Raw genomic sequence first — 13982 nt, 5'->3', positions numbered from 1 at the left:
CGTTGATATACGGCAGTGTTAGTCACTAATCCCCAATGTGTTGGGATCTGACAGTGTTAGTGACTGAGCCCCAGTGCGTTGCCACACGGCAGTATTGCTGACTAACCCCAACCCAGGACAGCCAGGGAGGCAGCAGTGGTGAGTTTAACCCCAGGACCCCACACAGAGGCACACTCACCTCAGCGCTCCGCTCCAGTTTACCAGCCCCGAGGGCCTCATTCTCCCCCTCCACCTGCACCAGGCGACCTTTGACCTCCGACAGCTGCGGGAGAGAGGGAAACGGCCATCAAACGAGCGCTCGAGCAGGACGACGCCGGTCACCTCAGAGCGCTAGCCTCACCGGGGGCCTCTGTCCAGCCCGGTCTCATGTCAGCAGAGGTGCGTCCTTCTGCAGGAACTTCAGTCCAAAACAAAGGCACAGCTTCTCTCCGCACTGGGCCTACAGCGAACTGCCTCACCATTTAACATACGACCCAAACGAGTGACCCGTTTCACTGAACCACCCTCACACAAGAGACGCTCTAAGGGTGCTCTCAGAAGAAAGGCTTCCAAAAGGCTCCTCTGTGTCTCCATAGAGGAACGCTGTCTAGTTCAAGGGTTCCTTTTAGGGCGAAATGGCTCAATCTGGGAGTTTTCACACTTTTCACACCTACCATAGAGGGTTCCATAAAGAACTAAAATGGACCCCCGACAGAGACAAGCCAAAGAACCTGTTTTTATTTCTGAGAGCGCAGGCGAACGCAGCGAATGGGAAACCTCTCTGGATCCGATGGGCGTGAATAAAATGCAAACGATCTCTGCCAATTGGGTGGCAATTTCTGCTGAAGGTCAGAGCGGGGGTGCGCCCCCTGCTGGGAGCTCAGTGACCCGGCTGACCCCAGATCTGTCATTACAGACACATTTCATATGGAAATTTAAAAATCCCCGCCCCACTTCGCCCCAGCCCCAGCCCCCAGCCCCAGCCCCCCGCCTCCACCCCCACCAGCTTGACGCCCTCCCGCTAGCTCTGCAAATTAGCCGCCTCCCTCCTTCCTGAGTTTTGCCCGCTGAATACGCGGTTAATTCAGGCGCCATTTTCAGAAGCCCGAAGCACCGCGAGGACAGAGGAGAGACCGCGGCAGAGCCGCACTGCTAAGGACCTTCAGGCTGATCCCAGATCAGTTATTCAGTTCAGCAGGTTCCTAGCAGCTTAGGAGGAAAGTCTGCCGCGGGTGTCCTAGCAACAGGTGACAGAGATGCTGCAGCGGTTGCCCGTTGGTTGACAGCCCCGGGCTATGATTGGTCCAGCAGTGATGTGTCCCCCCCACCCCCGTCAGGAGAGGGGGGGCAGTCCTTTTCGGGGTTTTCCGCTCCGGAGCCCTATGACAGAAGTGTCGCGTGCCTCTCCGTTTCCTGCTGCCCCCCCCCCCCCCCCAGATACTGTATCGACTTCATTGCGTTGGTCTGCCTGTGTGCCTGCCTGTGTGCCTGCCTGCCTGCCTGCCTGTCTGACTGCCTGCCTGTCTGTCTGACTGCCTGCCTGTCTGTCTGTTTGTCTGTCTGCGTGCCTGCCTGTCTGTCTGTCTGTCTGACTGACTGACTGGCTGAGTGTCTGTGTCTGTGTCTGTCTGACTGACAGACTGACTGATGGGCAGAGTTGCTTGGTAAACACAGACATCTGGCTCTCACACACCCCCCCCCCCCCCAGTGAAACAACTGGGGGAGGGTTTCCAGCCACAAGAAGAAAAGACAGACCACAGCACCTGTCCCTGTCCCCCTCGTAGCCCCCCCAATTCCCAAACGTCCAGCTATTCATCACATATCCACCAGTATGAAAGCTGGGGGGGGGGGGGGTCACGGGCAGGTAGTAGATAACACGGCAGCACCAGCGGCTGAACCAGCCCCCGCACTCCTTTGTCCCGCAGCCTGTGATACTCTGGCTCGGCTGGAGGTCCGGGTTCTTCATTATAAAGCCCGGTAATTACGCTAATAACCCCTCTGAACCGTTTGACGCATCTCCTAATTACAGACCCCCCCCCGCTGCCCCCCCGCGGACAATACCGCGAAGGCGCCAAGCCGCGATCGAGGCTGCAATTACGCGCAATTTATTCAGTTAAAACCGCGAAGATGCGCGCATTTACGATCCCGCATAGACGCGCCGCCGTGCTACACACCGACCGCCGTCGGCTGGCGTGACACGGGGCCGTCACGAGCGCTGGGGGACTCTAACCCCCAACCCCCCCCGGTGGAGCTGACGGGTGGCCCAGCGGTCTCGCCACCGCGGTCAGGGTCAGAATGCCCCGTGGCAGTTCGCGGTAAAGCCGCCGCTGGAGGCTGAAGTGTACGGCCCGAGTTTACCGATTATTACGCCCTCCGATTCCGGGCCTGACGTTTCCACCGGAACAACACACCGCTCAACACCGGAGTCTGGCCAAACACACGCGAACATTCCTTACAGAATACCCAGGCATTTATTACTACATTTAGCAAAGCTTAGGAAACACACAGAGGTGGGTAACCCGACTTCAAAGAGTAAAAAGACTGACCGTGTATTTGCTCCACCACCATGCACTAAACCAGCTGACTCTAATTAGCATAACTCTTCAGCATGATAGGAGAACTAATTATTGTAATCAGCTGGTTTAGTGCATGGTGGTGGAGCAAATACATGGTCAGTCTTTTTACTCTTTGAAGCCGGGTTACCCACCTCTGGAAACACACTACTTAATGATCATAATACAAACTTTCTTTTCATTTTATATCTTTTAATCACTTGCCCTTGACACTCGACACCATTGAAAATTTCCCTCAACGTGTCACCAAGTTATAAACAGAAGTATAAATAAAGGCTTGGTCCAGATATTGAATGATTCCACCCTTTAATGGCTATCCGAGTACAGCAAATAAAGACTAAAGACGCGTAAAAACGCATTCGTGCCGAACACAGCGTGCGAGACTCACAACGATGGAGAACTGTGGAGAACAAGGGGGTAGGCCCGAAAAGCCTGGGACCGGTAGTAGGTGGCGTACCTGGGCGCGGAGCTCCTGGGCCTGGCTCTCTGCGGCGGCGAGGTCCCCCTGCAGCTGCTGGGTACGGCCGCGACCCCGCTGGAGCTCCTGCTGGCTCTCCTGCAGCTCCCTGCGCAGCTGGGCGAGCCGCCGCTCCTGGGCGTCCAGCTATCGAGCGGCGGGGAGGAGGAGGAGGAGGAGGAGGAGGAGGCAGAGCGCGGAGAGGAGAGGAAAATCAATCCACTGTAAAGATCGGCTCGCGCCCGAGCCTGCCGCGGGGGCGGGGGGCGCAGGAGGGGCGGGGGGGTGGGGGTTGGTAATGCCAATATCCCAAGCTCCTGTACCAACTCAACCAACTGGTCTGAGTCCTGCCCAACGGTACCGAAAAAACCGTTGGGCTATACCCACTTTCTGACAGAGACCGGCGGTGACAAACAAAGTAACCGTCAGTCACTTTGGAAAAAAAAAACACTCTCAGCTACAGTAACGTCCTTTCGTGTGTTCATTCAAAAAAAAAGCCAAGAAAACAAACAGAAAAAGAAACAAGAAAAGCCCCTCCAGACCACATCTGTGATGTCTGTATTCTCAACATGGAGGTGCGTCAAACAGGACCGTTAGAGAGAGAGGAGACACTCTGCGTGTGACGCGTTAAAGAGACGAGGTTAAAAACACGAGGGCTGGTTCGGTCCTTCGGCTGGGGAATCGTCCCGACTCCCAACTTTTGTCTGCACGTTTCGGCGAACGTTCGCCCGTTTCCCCAAACACGACCTTTCAACTTTTGACAAGCGCCGAGCGACACGCGCGTCTCTCTCCCCCCCCCCCCCCAAATCGGGGGGTTCGCTTCTCCGACGCGCAGATCTCCGAACGCCAGGTCAGCACACGGAGAGACACGAACGGGCGCATTAATAAATAATTAACTAATTAACATGACGCCTTCGCCTCAAAATCCCCCCATGCGGCTACGCTAACAGAGCGGAGAGAGAGAGAGAGAGAGAGAGAGAGAGAGAGAGAGAGAGAGAGAGAGAGAGAAGGGAAGGGAACAGAGAGGGACGGAGGGAAGGAGATGGAGAGAGAGACAGACAGAAGGAGACACGGAGAGAAGGAGAGACGCGGAGAGAAAGAGAGACGCGGAGAGAAGGAGAGATACAGAGAGAAGGAGCGATGCGGAGAGGAGGAGAGATACAGAGTGAAGGAGAGACGTGGAGAGAAGGAGAGATACAGAGTGAAGGAGAGATGCGGAGAGAAGGAGAGACGCGGAGAGAAGGACAGGTGGAAAGAAGAAGAGAGCAGAGAACGGAGCAAAGCTGAGAGAGGGAGGAGTGAGACAGACCCCCCTGGTCCCGGTACGTTTTCGGCGCGGTGGGATCAGCAGCCCGGGACAGGAGCCCAGAGTCCTCGCGGAGGCCCCCCCGCCCCCGGACGTACGCAGCGGGGTCCGCTCCCCGAAACAACCGCATCCCGAAAAGAGGAAGAGGAACTGCCAAAGAGGAACCCCGCCAAAAAAAACGGTCCATCTTGGTCCCCCGCCCTCCCTGACCGCACTCCATCGCCGAGCACGACCATCGCTCGCACTCCTCCCCGGCTCCTGACGACCACCGCCAGCCGGCAAAAACTCCTGCTTCCTCATGAACGAAGAGGAAATTTATTTTTCTTAAAACTACAGATTTCTGTTGGTCAGTTCCAAAAAAAAAAAAACAAAAAAACTAAAGAAAAAGGCAAAAAAAAATAAAACCGCTTTGACTTTAGCCGGGGATCTCTCCCTTCCCGTGAGTGATTCGCAGCGATAACCCTGCTGTTTCTCTCTCTTTCTCCTACAGTCTCTCTCTCTCCCTCTCTCCCTCTCTCTCAGCCCCTGTTCCCCCCTCCTAAACTGATCAATACTTCATTTAAATCATGACATTAGCACACTACAACAGGGGAAGAATGAGGGACTGGAAACCCAAGCGGCTCTTATGGCAAGCGCTGGAGTCCGAGGGCTCGCGTGTGGAGGACGCGCGTGCGGAGACGGAAACGAAATCACGTAAGAAAACGCGTAGACAAAAAAAAATAAACGAAAAAAAAAATGTATGCAAGTTTTTCACGGTAGCGTTTTTTTTTTTTTTCCGCTCCAGTCTTTTTCTGAGCTTCGGAACAGCCGGGACGATCAATATTTCATTTGAATCCCGTTCCCAGGCGTGCAATCACAACATCTGGCAGCTTTCGAACAAAAGCGGGGCGGTTTTAACGATCGTTCGCCAAATTCTCAAACGGAAAGAAAGCAATAATTAGAAAGATAACGTTTTTTTTTTAAATTTCAGGCAACGGATCGACTCTCGTTACACTTCCTCTCTGTGTAACGGCGTGATATAAATGCTCTCTCGCGCGCATCGGCCATCGCGCGCGGAAAAAAATTAAAACGATCGATAACCCGCACGCGAACGCAGATCTATAGCGTCATACGCGTTTGGTTCTGACGGGGTAATGGGGGGGGGGTTTGGAATTCCTCCTCCCGGTTGGAGTAAAGGGTCCCGGGAGCTGGACGGTATTCCCGGGAATTTACCTGTGCGCTCTGGGAATCTCGGGCCTGGTGGGACAGGAGCAGGTCCTGCCGCAGCTTCTGGATGGAGGCGTCCCGCCGTGACAGCTGGGGCGCCGGTCCAGTGGGTCCGGAATCCCAAAAAATGGGGGGGAGAGAGGGAGGGAATGGGCACAGGAAAAAAAAAAAAGAGAAAAGACAGGAACAGAGTGAATTAAAACACACGGGATGGTAGGGGTGGGGTGGGGGGGTTTAAAAGGGGGGGAGGGAAGCGCCATGCGACGGGAGCCAATGTCGCCGCGGCGACTGAGCCGCAAGGCACCGACGAGACAAAAGTTATTGATCCGGAGGCTTCTCTCAGCCCTGACGCGCGACAGCTGCGCTGGCACCGAGAACCCACCCCCTGCACCCCCCCACCCCCCCACCCAGGCTGTCTGATCTGAATTGGGGACGGGTCATTAGCATCTGGGCCTGGTATTGATCCCCCTGCTAAACATCCCTGGTCTCCATTCCATTCGCACAACGTTACCACATCCTCCCCCACCCCCACCCCCACCCCCACCCCCGCACCAAAATGACCGACGACCTTTCGCAATCGGAAAGGCACCAAACCATCGTTTCTGTTTGTCGTTAAAAATATCACCGAACACGTCGTTTGTATTCATTTTAAGTGCAAAAGCCATACATATGTATGTGGAGCGAGGAGTAGGTGTGGCGGATCACTCTGATGTCGTCACAGTGAAAGCGTGTGATTGGGGGAGACTGGCGTTCTGTTCTGTGGACGAGGAGGATCATAAAACGCGTTGTTTATACGAGGCTGAGGCACGCTAGCTGCGCCAGCAATTTAGGGAAAGTTCATAAAAAGGCCCCATAAAACACCCCTGGTGTCTGCATCGTGTGCAACATGCATTCTCACGGTCCATGTCTGAGGCAGGTGTGGGGGGGGGGGGGGGGGGGGGGTTTGGGAGGAGATGAGGGGGATTTGGGAGGGTGGGGGGTATGCTGTACTGTACCTCAGATTTCAGCAGCTCGGTACCCCTCAATGTTGTGGGATGAAGAGGGGGTACACTTGACGAGGGCTGGCTCGTATTCACCTGAAAAAAACAAACAAAAAACACAACACGGTCTTTCAATGACTGGTTTCTCACCGTTATGAAATGATTTACTGCACACCCAGCATCACCACGTTCCAGTGCTTTGATTGGTCGCTTCTGTCAAGCCGAGCTGGTCTTTATTATCCCAGAGGATGGGTCAGCAATGCAAATAAAACAAACCATTGCAACATAAAGGGACACAAGACCACACCAGCTAACGCAACGATGCTCGTCTCCACTGCCTCTTACAATGAGGGCAAATGAGCCAACACAAAAGATGCTCTTTTTAATACATACACCAGGGGTGTCCAATCCTATCCCAAAAGGGCTGGTGTGGGTGCAGGTTTTTTTTGGTTTAGCCCAGCGTAAAGACACCCGACTACACTAATCAAGGTCTTGACTGAAGATCTCGTTGATTAGTTAATTAGTTGAATCGGGTCTCCTAGTGCTGGGGCTAAAAAAAAAAATTTTAAAAACCTGCACCCACACCGGCCCAGTTCGGATAAGACGGGACGCCCCTGATATACACTCTGTGCTTGTCCAGCCTATGAAGCAAACGAGAACCTGCACCAAAACTCAAGAGACAGGACAGGAGACAGGAGAGAGGGAGTAAGAGTGAGAGAAAGCGAGGGAGAGCGATGGAGGAAGAGAAGGAACCGTGAGACAGACCAAAAAATCTCTAGCCCCCCTAACCTAAGTAGTCACGTCAGTGTAACGACCTCCACCGAGTGAATCTTTGGTGAGGATGCCCAACATCTCCGCACTGTCTGTTTCAGGACCACAGTAAGGCCTTCAGAGAAGGACTCGCTGATTCCAGCAGCCTTTAACCCACAGGCCACAGACCACTACTCCTAAACCTCTAACACAGGGCTCTACAGCGCTCCCATTTCAAGTGATGTGTGCTAGATGGAAAACTAAATTCGAAGCACAACTCCTAATTGGGGTGCATTAGGTTGGTCCTAAATTTTTGAAACTTAGGAGCACATGAGCTCCTTGGGGAAAGTGTTGATGTAGAGTCCTGGGACATGGGCCATATATTTACTCCTTCTCTTTCTCCCACCACTGTAACCTCAGACTGACCACACGCTGCCCAACTCGCCACTACCATCCCCACACCCACACAGGAAGATGTAGTAAGGCATGTACCCCACTTCCTTACCAGAAGTGGGGTACATGGTTACCTGCGCTCAGGGGCAGTCAGACACCTGTAGATACCTGCGGAGTCACTGGGAGGCATGGGCCGCCGGGACACGGTGTCGGTTAATGGCACAGCCCGGATTCAAACTAGCAAGCCCTGAGCTCCTGACCAAACGACATCGAAAGGGAAATTTCAAAGCGCAGAGCCATGTGCTTCCACTAGCACTGCCACAGAAATATGAGGAGTCTAACGGTGAAGCCACCCTGTATGCAGCAATGCCACCCTGTATGGGGCAATGCCAAACTGTATGCAGCAACACCACCCTGTATGCAGCAATGCCACCCTGTATGGGGCAATGCCACCCTGTATGCAGCAACACCACCCTGTATGGGGCAATGCCACCCTGTATGCGGCAATGCCACCCTGTATGCGGCAATGTCACCCTGTATGGGGCAATGCCACCCTGTATGCAGCAACACCACCCTGTATGGGGCAATGCCACCCTGTATGCGGCAATGCCACCCAGTATGGGGCAATGCCACCCTGTATGCAGCAACACCACCCTGTATGGGGCAATGCCACCCTGTATGCGGCAATGCCACCCTGTATGCGGCAATGCCACCCTGTATGCGGCAATGCCACCCAGTATGGGGCAATGCCACCCTGTATGCAGCAACACCACCCTGTATGCGGCAATACCACCCTGTATGCAGCAATGCCGCCTGGCGCCGCTCCCGCGTCCCAAAATCGGCCGCTTGTGGGGGGTGTCACCTATTTTTGACAGACAGTTGTGTTTCATTAAATGTCGACCGGGTTTAATGTTGTGTTTTATGTGCATTGTCCAGTCTAAAGTAAAAATCATTTTTGCAGTAACCTGGATCTGAAAGATGTTAGTCAGCTGCCTAGCTAGGCTTTCCAGTGTGGCTTCCCTGTGAGGCTGCAGCCGGTGTATCGTGATCCTCACACACCGCACGCGTTTCTCAAGGAAAATACAGTACGACCAGCCAACCGCAGACCCACCCTGCCTTCACAGTCCGCAGTCAGTAACACGACATGGACATGCCGCACATTAACGCACTGTGAGCGCACATTAACGCACTGTGAGCGCACATTAACGCACTGTGAGCGCACATTAACGCACTGTGAGCGTACATTAACGCACTGTGAGCGCACATTAACGCACTGTGAGCGCACATTAACGCACTGTGAGCGCACATTAACGGCGTCTTTCTGACTAAAACACAGCGCTGTCCAGCCCGAGCGCCGGTAAGACCAGCCGAGACCGCTCTCGCTCCGCTCTCGTTTGTTTGTCTTTCCTCAGCGCATCTCTCCCTCCAGGCGCTAGCTTCGCTGGAAGAGATTAATTGCGGTATCTCCAGAGAGAGAGACAGAGAGAGATGGAGAAAGAGAGAAAGAGAAAGAGAGAGAAAGGGAGAGACAGAGCGAGAGATGAGATGGCGGGAACGAGCCGCGCGCCGCCATCGCTGGGCTCCGCCGCAGACAGACACCTTTAATATTTGGACTTTTCGCGTCACCCTGCTGCTAAGTCCCTAGCAACCCCCATAGCAACGCGCTCCGGCATCAACGTGAAATGCATGGCAAGTTCCTCCCCGGCTCTAGCTGGAGAGGGAGGGGGCGGAGGGGAAGGGGAGTGGGTGGAGGGGGGGATGGGGGGGGGGGACAGATGAGGCTGTGCCTCAAAGAACAAGATTAGACTGCAGGTAAGAAGCCCGAGATTCAGCAACGAGCAAAGACCCCACAAGTAACAATACTGTGTGTTTGTGTGTGTGTGTGTGTGTGTGTGCGTGCGTGTGTTTGTGTGCATGTGTGTATGAGCCTGTGGTATGAGCCTGTGCATGTGTGTTTGTGCGTGAGCCTGTAGTTGTGCATGTGAGTGTGTGTGTTCCATACAACTCCCTGATAGGCATATCACATACCATAGACACACCTGAAGCATAATATACATTTCAATAAGAAGGTGTTCATGCTCCCCTCCCTTTGTATAAATGGTTTAGCACAGACAAAACGTCGGCCTGTGTCAGTACATGGAGACAACCCCCCCCCCTCCACCAGCGTACAAAAGCGTTCCTGTAAGTCAACGGGAATTCTGTGCCTGTGTGTGTGTGCTTTTTTTTTGAAAACACAAAACGGGCCCAGGTCACATGACAGAGGGGTCCTCTGGTTCTTGACAAGGATCTGGGCCCGTCTGCGGCCGGATCGGGGTCTGCCGCTTATCGTGGAGACAGCCAATCGGATCAGCGATCTGGATGCCAATTCTGAGCGTCCAGATCGCTGAAAAACCGTTATCATCACCCCGGACTCTGTGTCCTTGCTGCTAACCTAGAGGCGCGCTGTTTGTCTGCTCTAATCGAGTTCAATGATTAAGAGACATAAAAATAGCCCGGTCACGCAGAGGGAGGGGGACTGATTATTTTTTCTCCTGTTGTGGCCACTGGAGCTGTTTTTTGTTTTTTTCTTCTCCTCGTTAATTAAGACACAGCGGATTCCAGCCGGACAAATTCCCATTAGCAAGGCGTGACCGTCTGGCCCGTCTGGACCATGAAGGCAATGGGGATTTCAGGTCTGGTCAGGTCCTCACTGGGAGAACTCTACTGGAGTTTTGGGCAGTATTGTATATATGTAGTAAAAAATTTAAAAATCAGCCGCAACCTCTATGCTAGAACACCGTACCTGGGCATCTAACACTGAAATCTCTAAATGCAACTAAACGACTTTCACTACAAATTTGAGTCCAGTCAGGAGAACACCGAGCGTTCTTCTTCGCAAAAACCACAAACTCTAGTGCAAACGCACAATAACTGCGCCACAACACACATCTGTGAAACATCTGCACTCACTGTGGACAGCAGAAGGCACACCTGAAGCTGATGACACACCCGAGGCTCATGACACACCTGAAGCTGGGTGCACAGCTGAAGTTGATGACACACCCAAGGCTCATAACACACATGAAGCTGATGACACACCCGAAGCTCATTACACACCCGAAGCTGACAGCACACCTGAAGCCGATGACACACCTGAAACTGATGGCACACCTGAAGCTGATGGCACACCCGAGGCTCATGGCACACCTGAAGCTGACAGCACACCTGAAGCTGATGGCACACCCGAGGCTCATGGCACACCTGAAGCTGACAGCACACCTGAAGCTGATGGCACACCCGAGGCTCATAACACACCCGAGGCTGATGACACACCTGAGGCTGGGCGCACTCTCAGGATAAGGGGATGGGTTCTAGAATTTCTCTGATCAAATTGTGTGGCTTTGTATCAACAGAACTCTACACACCGCCTGCCCAGAGCGGCCCTCATTTTAAACACGTACAAGCGGTACAAAAAAGAAAAGAAAAGATCTGTACTGCTCTAAGCGAAGACGCGGCCGACGCGAAGAGGCAGGACTGGTTAAATGAAAACCACGAGCGGCGGGTGGAACGCTTTCCGCGCCGAGAAGCCAGGAGCCGAGAAAAAAAATTAAATCTAATCTCTTTTCATTTGGCCCGCGTCACGGCGCGGAGCGACGCGTGAAAGAGAGAGAGAGAGAGAGAGAGGGAGGGAGGGAGGAGAGGGGGAGAGAGAGGGAGAGAGAGAGGGAAACGAAGAGACCGCTCGGAGAAAAGCAGCTTTTCACACGGCCATTAATTAGAGGGGACTCAGACTTCCCCCTCCTTCGCTTCGGAGAGAGGGAGAGAGAGAGAGAGAGAGCAAGAGAGTGAAAGAGAGAGAGAGAGAGAGAGAGAGCAAGAGAGTGAAAGAGAGAGAGAGAGTGAAAGAGAGAGAGAGAGAGAGAGAGAGAGGGAGAGAGAGAGAGAGAGCAAGAGAGTGAAAGAGAGAGAGAGAGAGAGAGAGAGGGAGAGAGGGAGAGAGAGAGAGAGAGAGAGCAAGAGAGTGAAAGAGAGAGACAGAGAGAGAGAGAGGGAGGGAGGGAGTGAGGGAGAGAGAGAGGGAGAGAGAGGGAGAGAGAGAGAGAGAGCGAAAGAGAGAGAGAGAGAGAGAGAGAGGGAGGGAGAGAGAGAGAGCGAATCTTTCTCTTTTTCGGGCGAAGGGGCGAGCGCATGAGTGTAATCACGCGCCTTCCCGCTCGGATTTCGCTCCGCTTCGCCATTCCCCAAATCCAATTTCTTCCGTGTCATCTCCGCGCTCCTTTTATTGCCGGGGACGCAGTGCTTGATTATCTCCCTCTCTCTCTCTCTCTCTCTCTCTCTCTCTCCCTCCCTCTCCCTCTCAGTCTCTCGCCCTTTCCGGAACTTTCCGCAGTCGCACGCTCCACCATATTAAATTAAATGAGGTGTCTGCCAGACGCGGGTCCCAGGCCACTGGCTCTTAGATAAACCCCCCTCCCCCCCAACCCCCCTCCTCTTCCCTTCCCAATCTCCCCCACGCTCCCCACGTTAGTGATGAAGCCGCCCCCCCCCCCCCCGACCCTAGCCCCCACCCCGCCCAAACCGCTGCTTGGCTGCTGTGCTGCTGCATGCATTAAAAAGCCTGTGTACTGTGGTGTGCTCCCCCCCCCTCCCCGAAACGCGGGGGGCGACCCGGACGCTCTAATCTCAGGCCCGCCGTTCCCCTTCGGCACTTTTACACGAGCCGCGCGTTCCCCGTACAATAACTGTCACGGGTTTAAAGGTCGGTTAAAAAGGGCTTGTAAAACGTTTACTGGCCAAAATGTATCATGATTTCTTAAAAAAGGGAACATCAAAGTCAAGGCCGTCTCTCTCTTCCTCTCCGTCTTTCTCTCTCTTTTCGCGGCTGTCTGCGACATCCATTCATTCCTGGCTACTCTAGCTTTCTCCTCCCCACACCGTTCTCTCTCTCTCTCTCATTCCCGTTCAAAAGGTCACACTCTCCACCAGCCTCCATCCCTCCTTCCTGGCTCTTCCCCTTCCCTCCATCGCAACCCTTATTTTCTTTCTTTCTTTCTTTCATTCACGCCCTCTCTCTTTCTTTCTCAGTCACCGCGACGGAAAACGAGCAGAATTATTCCTCCGCTCCGCCGACACGAGCGGCCGTAACGATGGAAGAAAAGAGGAAGAAAAAAGGGAGAGGAGAAGAAAAAAAAAAACAAAACGAGAAAACAGAAGTACTTCTGCAGTCGTGTGAAATAGAAGGCAGTGGTTGCCAGGACCGGGTACTCAGTCTCCATTAGACCCCCTGTTTGAATCCCCCGCCCCCGAACCTTTGTGCGCAGTTTCTGAAGCTAGCATGGCGTGAAGCGTGGGTGGGGGGGGAGGGGGGGGATCAGCAGAGATGGGAGAATTCTCAGCGCCTTATCTTAAACAGGCAGGCGAGACGGAGTGCTTTAAACTGAGAGAGAGAGAGAGAGAGGGAGAGAGACAGAAAGAGAGAGAGAGAGAGGGACAGAGAGAGAGAGAGGGCAGGAGAGAAAGAGAGAGAGAGACAGAGAGGGACAGAGAAAGAGAGAGGGACAGAGAGAGAGAGAGGGAGGGAGAGAGAGAGAGATAGAGGGAGAGAGACAGAGAGAGAGAGGGAGAGAGACAGAGAGAGAGAGGGAGGGAGAGATAGAGACAGAGAGAGAGAGAGAGAGAGAGGGAGAGAGACAGAGAGAGAGGGACAGAGAGAGAGAGAGGGAGGGAGAGATAGAGGGAGAGAGAGAGGGAGAAGACGATCGCTCGCCGATGTGATAAATCATAGATGAGCCCGGCTGTTAACACAGACCCACCATTCAGGCACACAAACACCGCAAGGTGCGAACGGCCATGTTCCTCATGCAATATGGATGCGATGCATAATTACACCAGCGCATGTGAGCGCACTGCTCTGCGTGAGTGTGTGTGTGTGTGTGTGTGTGTGAGTGTGTGTGAGTGTGTAAGCGTGAGTGCGTGTGTGTGTGTGTGTGTGTGTGGGTGTGTGTGTGTGTGTGTGAGAGTGTGTGAGACTGAGCGTGTGTGCATGTGTGTGTGAGTGTGTGTCTGTGTTTGTGAGTGTGTGAGTGTGTGTGAGTGTGTGTCTGTGTGTGTGTGAGAGTGAGTGTGTGTGCACGTGTGTGTGTGTGTGTGGGCATGTGTGAGTGTGTGTGTGACCGTGTGCGTGTGCGTGTGTGTGTGTGTGCGTGCAGAGTCTGAGAGCAAGCCAAGTGTGTGTTTAGGTCTGCAAGTTTTAAGTTTGAGCATTACCCTGTTCTGTCTGTACTGTGCATGCTGGGATGAACAGCTGTTCTGTACCTGGCAGCCCATGTGCATGTGTGTACATATTTGAGCATAACAGC

At 53.6% G+C, this 13982-nt stretch overlaps 1 protein-coding gene across 1 annotated transcript in view; it reads right to left on the bottom strand.

Annotated features, from left to right (window-relative positions):
• Window positions 1–13982, bottom strand: part of LOC118228189 (plectin) — a 114664-nt gene that overhangs the window by 69107 nt on the left and 31575 nt on the right. Inside the window, exons 6-9 of the mRNA XM_035419526.1 lie at window positions 6517–6597; window positions 5528–5611; window positions 3010–3156; window positions 179–262 (exon numbers count right to left, since the gene is read on the bottom strand). Of these exons, the coding sequence (XP_035275417.1) occupies window positions 179–262; window positions 3010–3156; window positions 5528–5611; window positions 6517–6597 (396 nt within the window). The remainder of the gene's footprint in view (window positions 1–178; window positions 263–3009; window positions 3157–5527; window positions 5612–6516; window positions 6598–13982) is intronic.

Source organism: Anguilla anguilla, chromosome 5, assembly GCF_013347855.1.
Source record: "Anguilla anguilla isolate fAngAng1 chromosome 5, fAngAng1.pri, whole genome shotgun sequence".
Taxonomy (NCBI): Eukaryota; Metazoa; Chordata; class Actinopteri; order Anguilliformes; family Anguillidae; genus Anguilla; species Anguilla anguilla.
The sequence above is the reverse complement of the archived record's forward strand: the minus strand, read 5'-3'. Positions and strand labels throughout refer to the sequence as shown.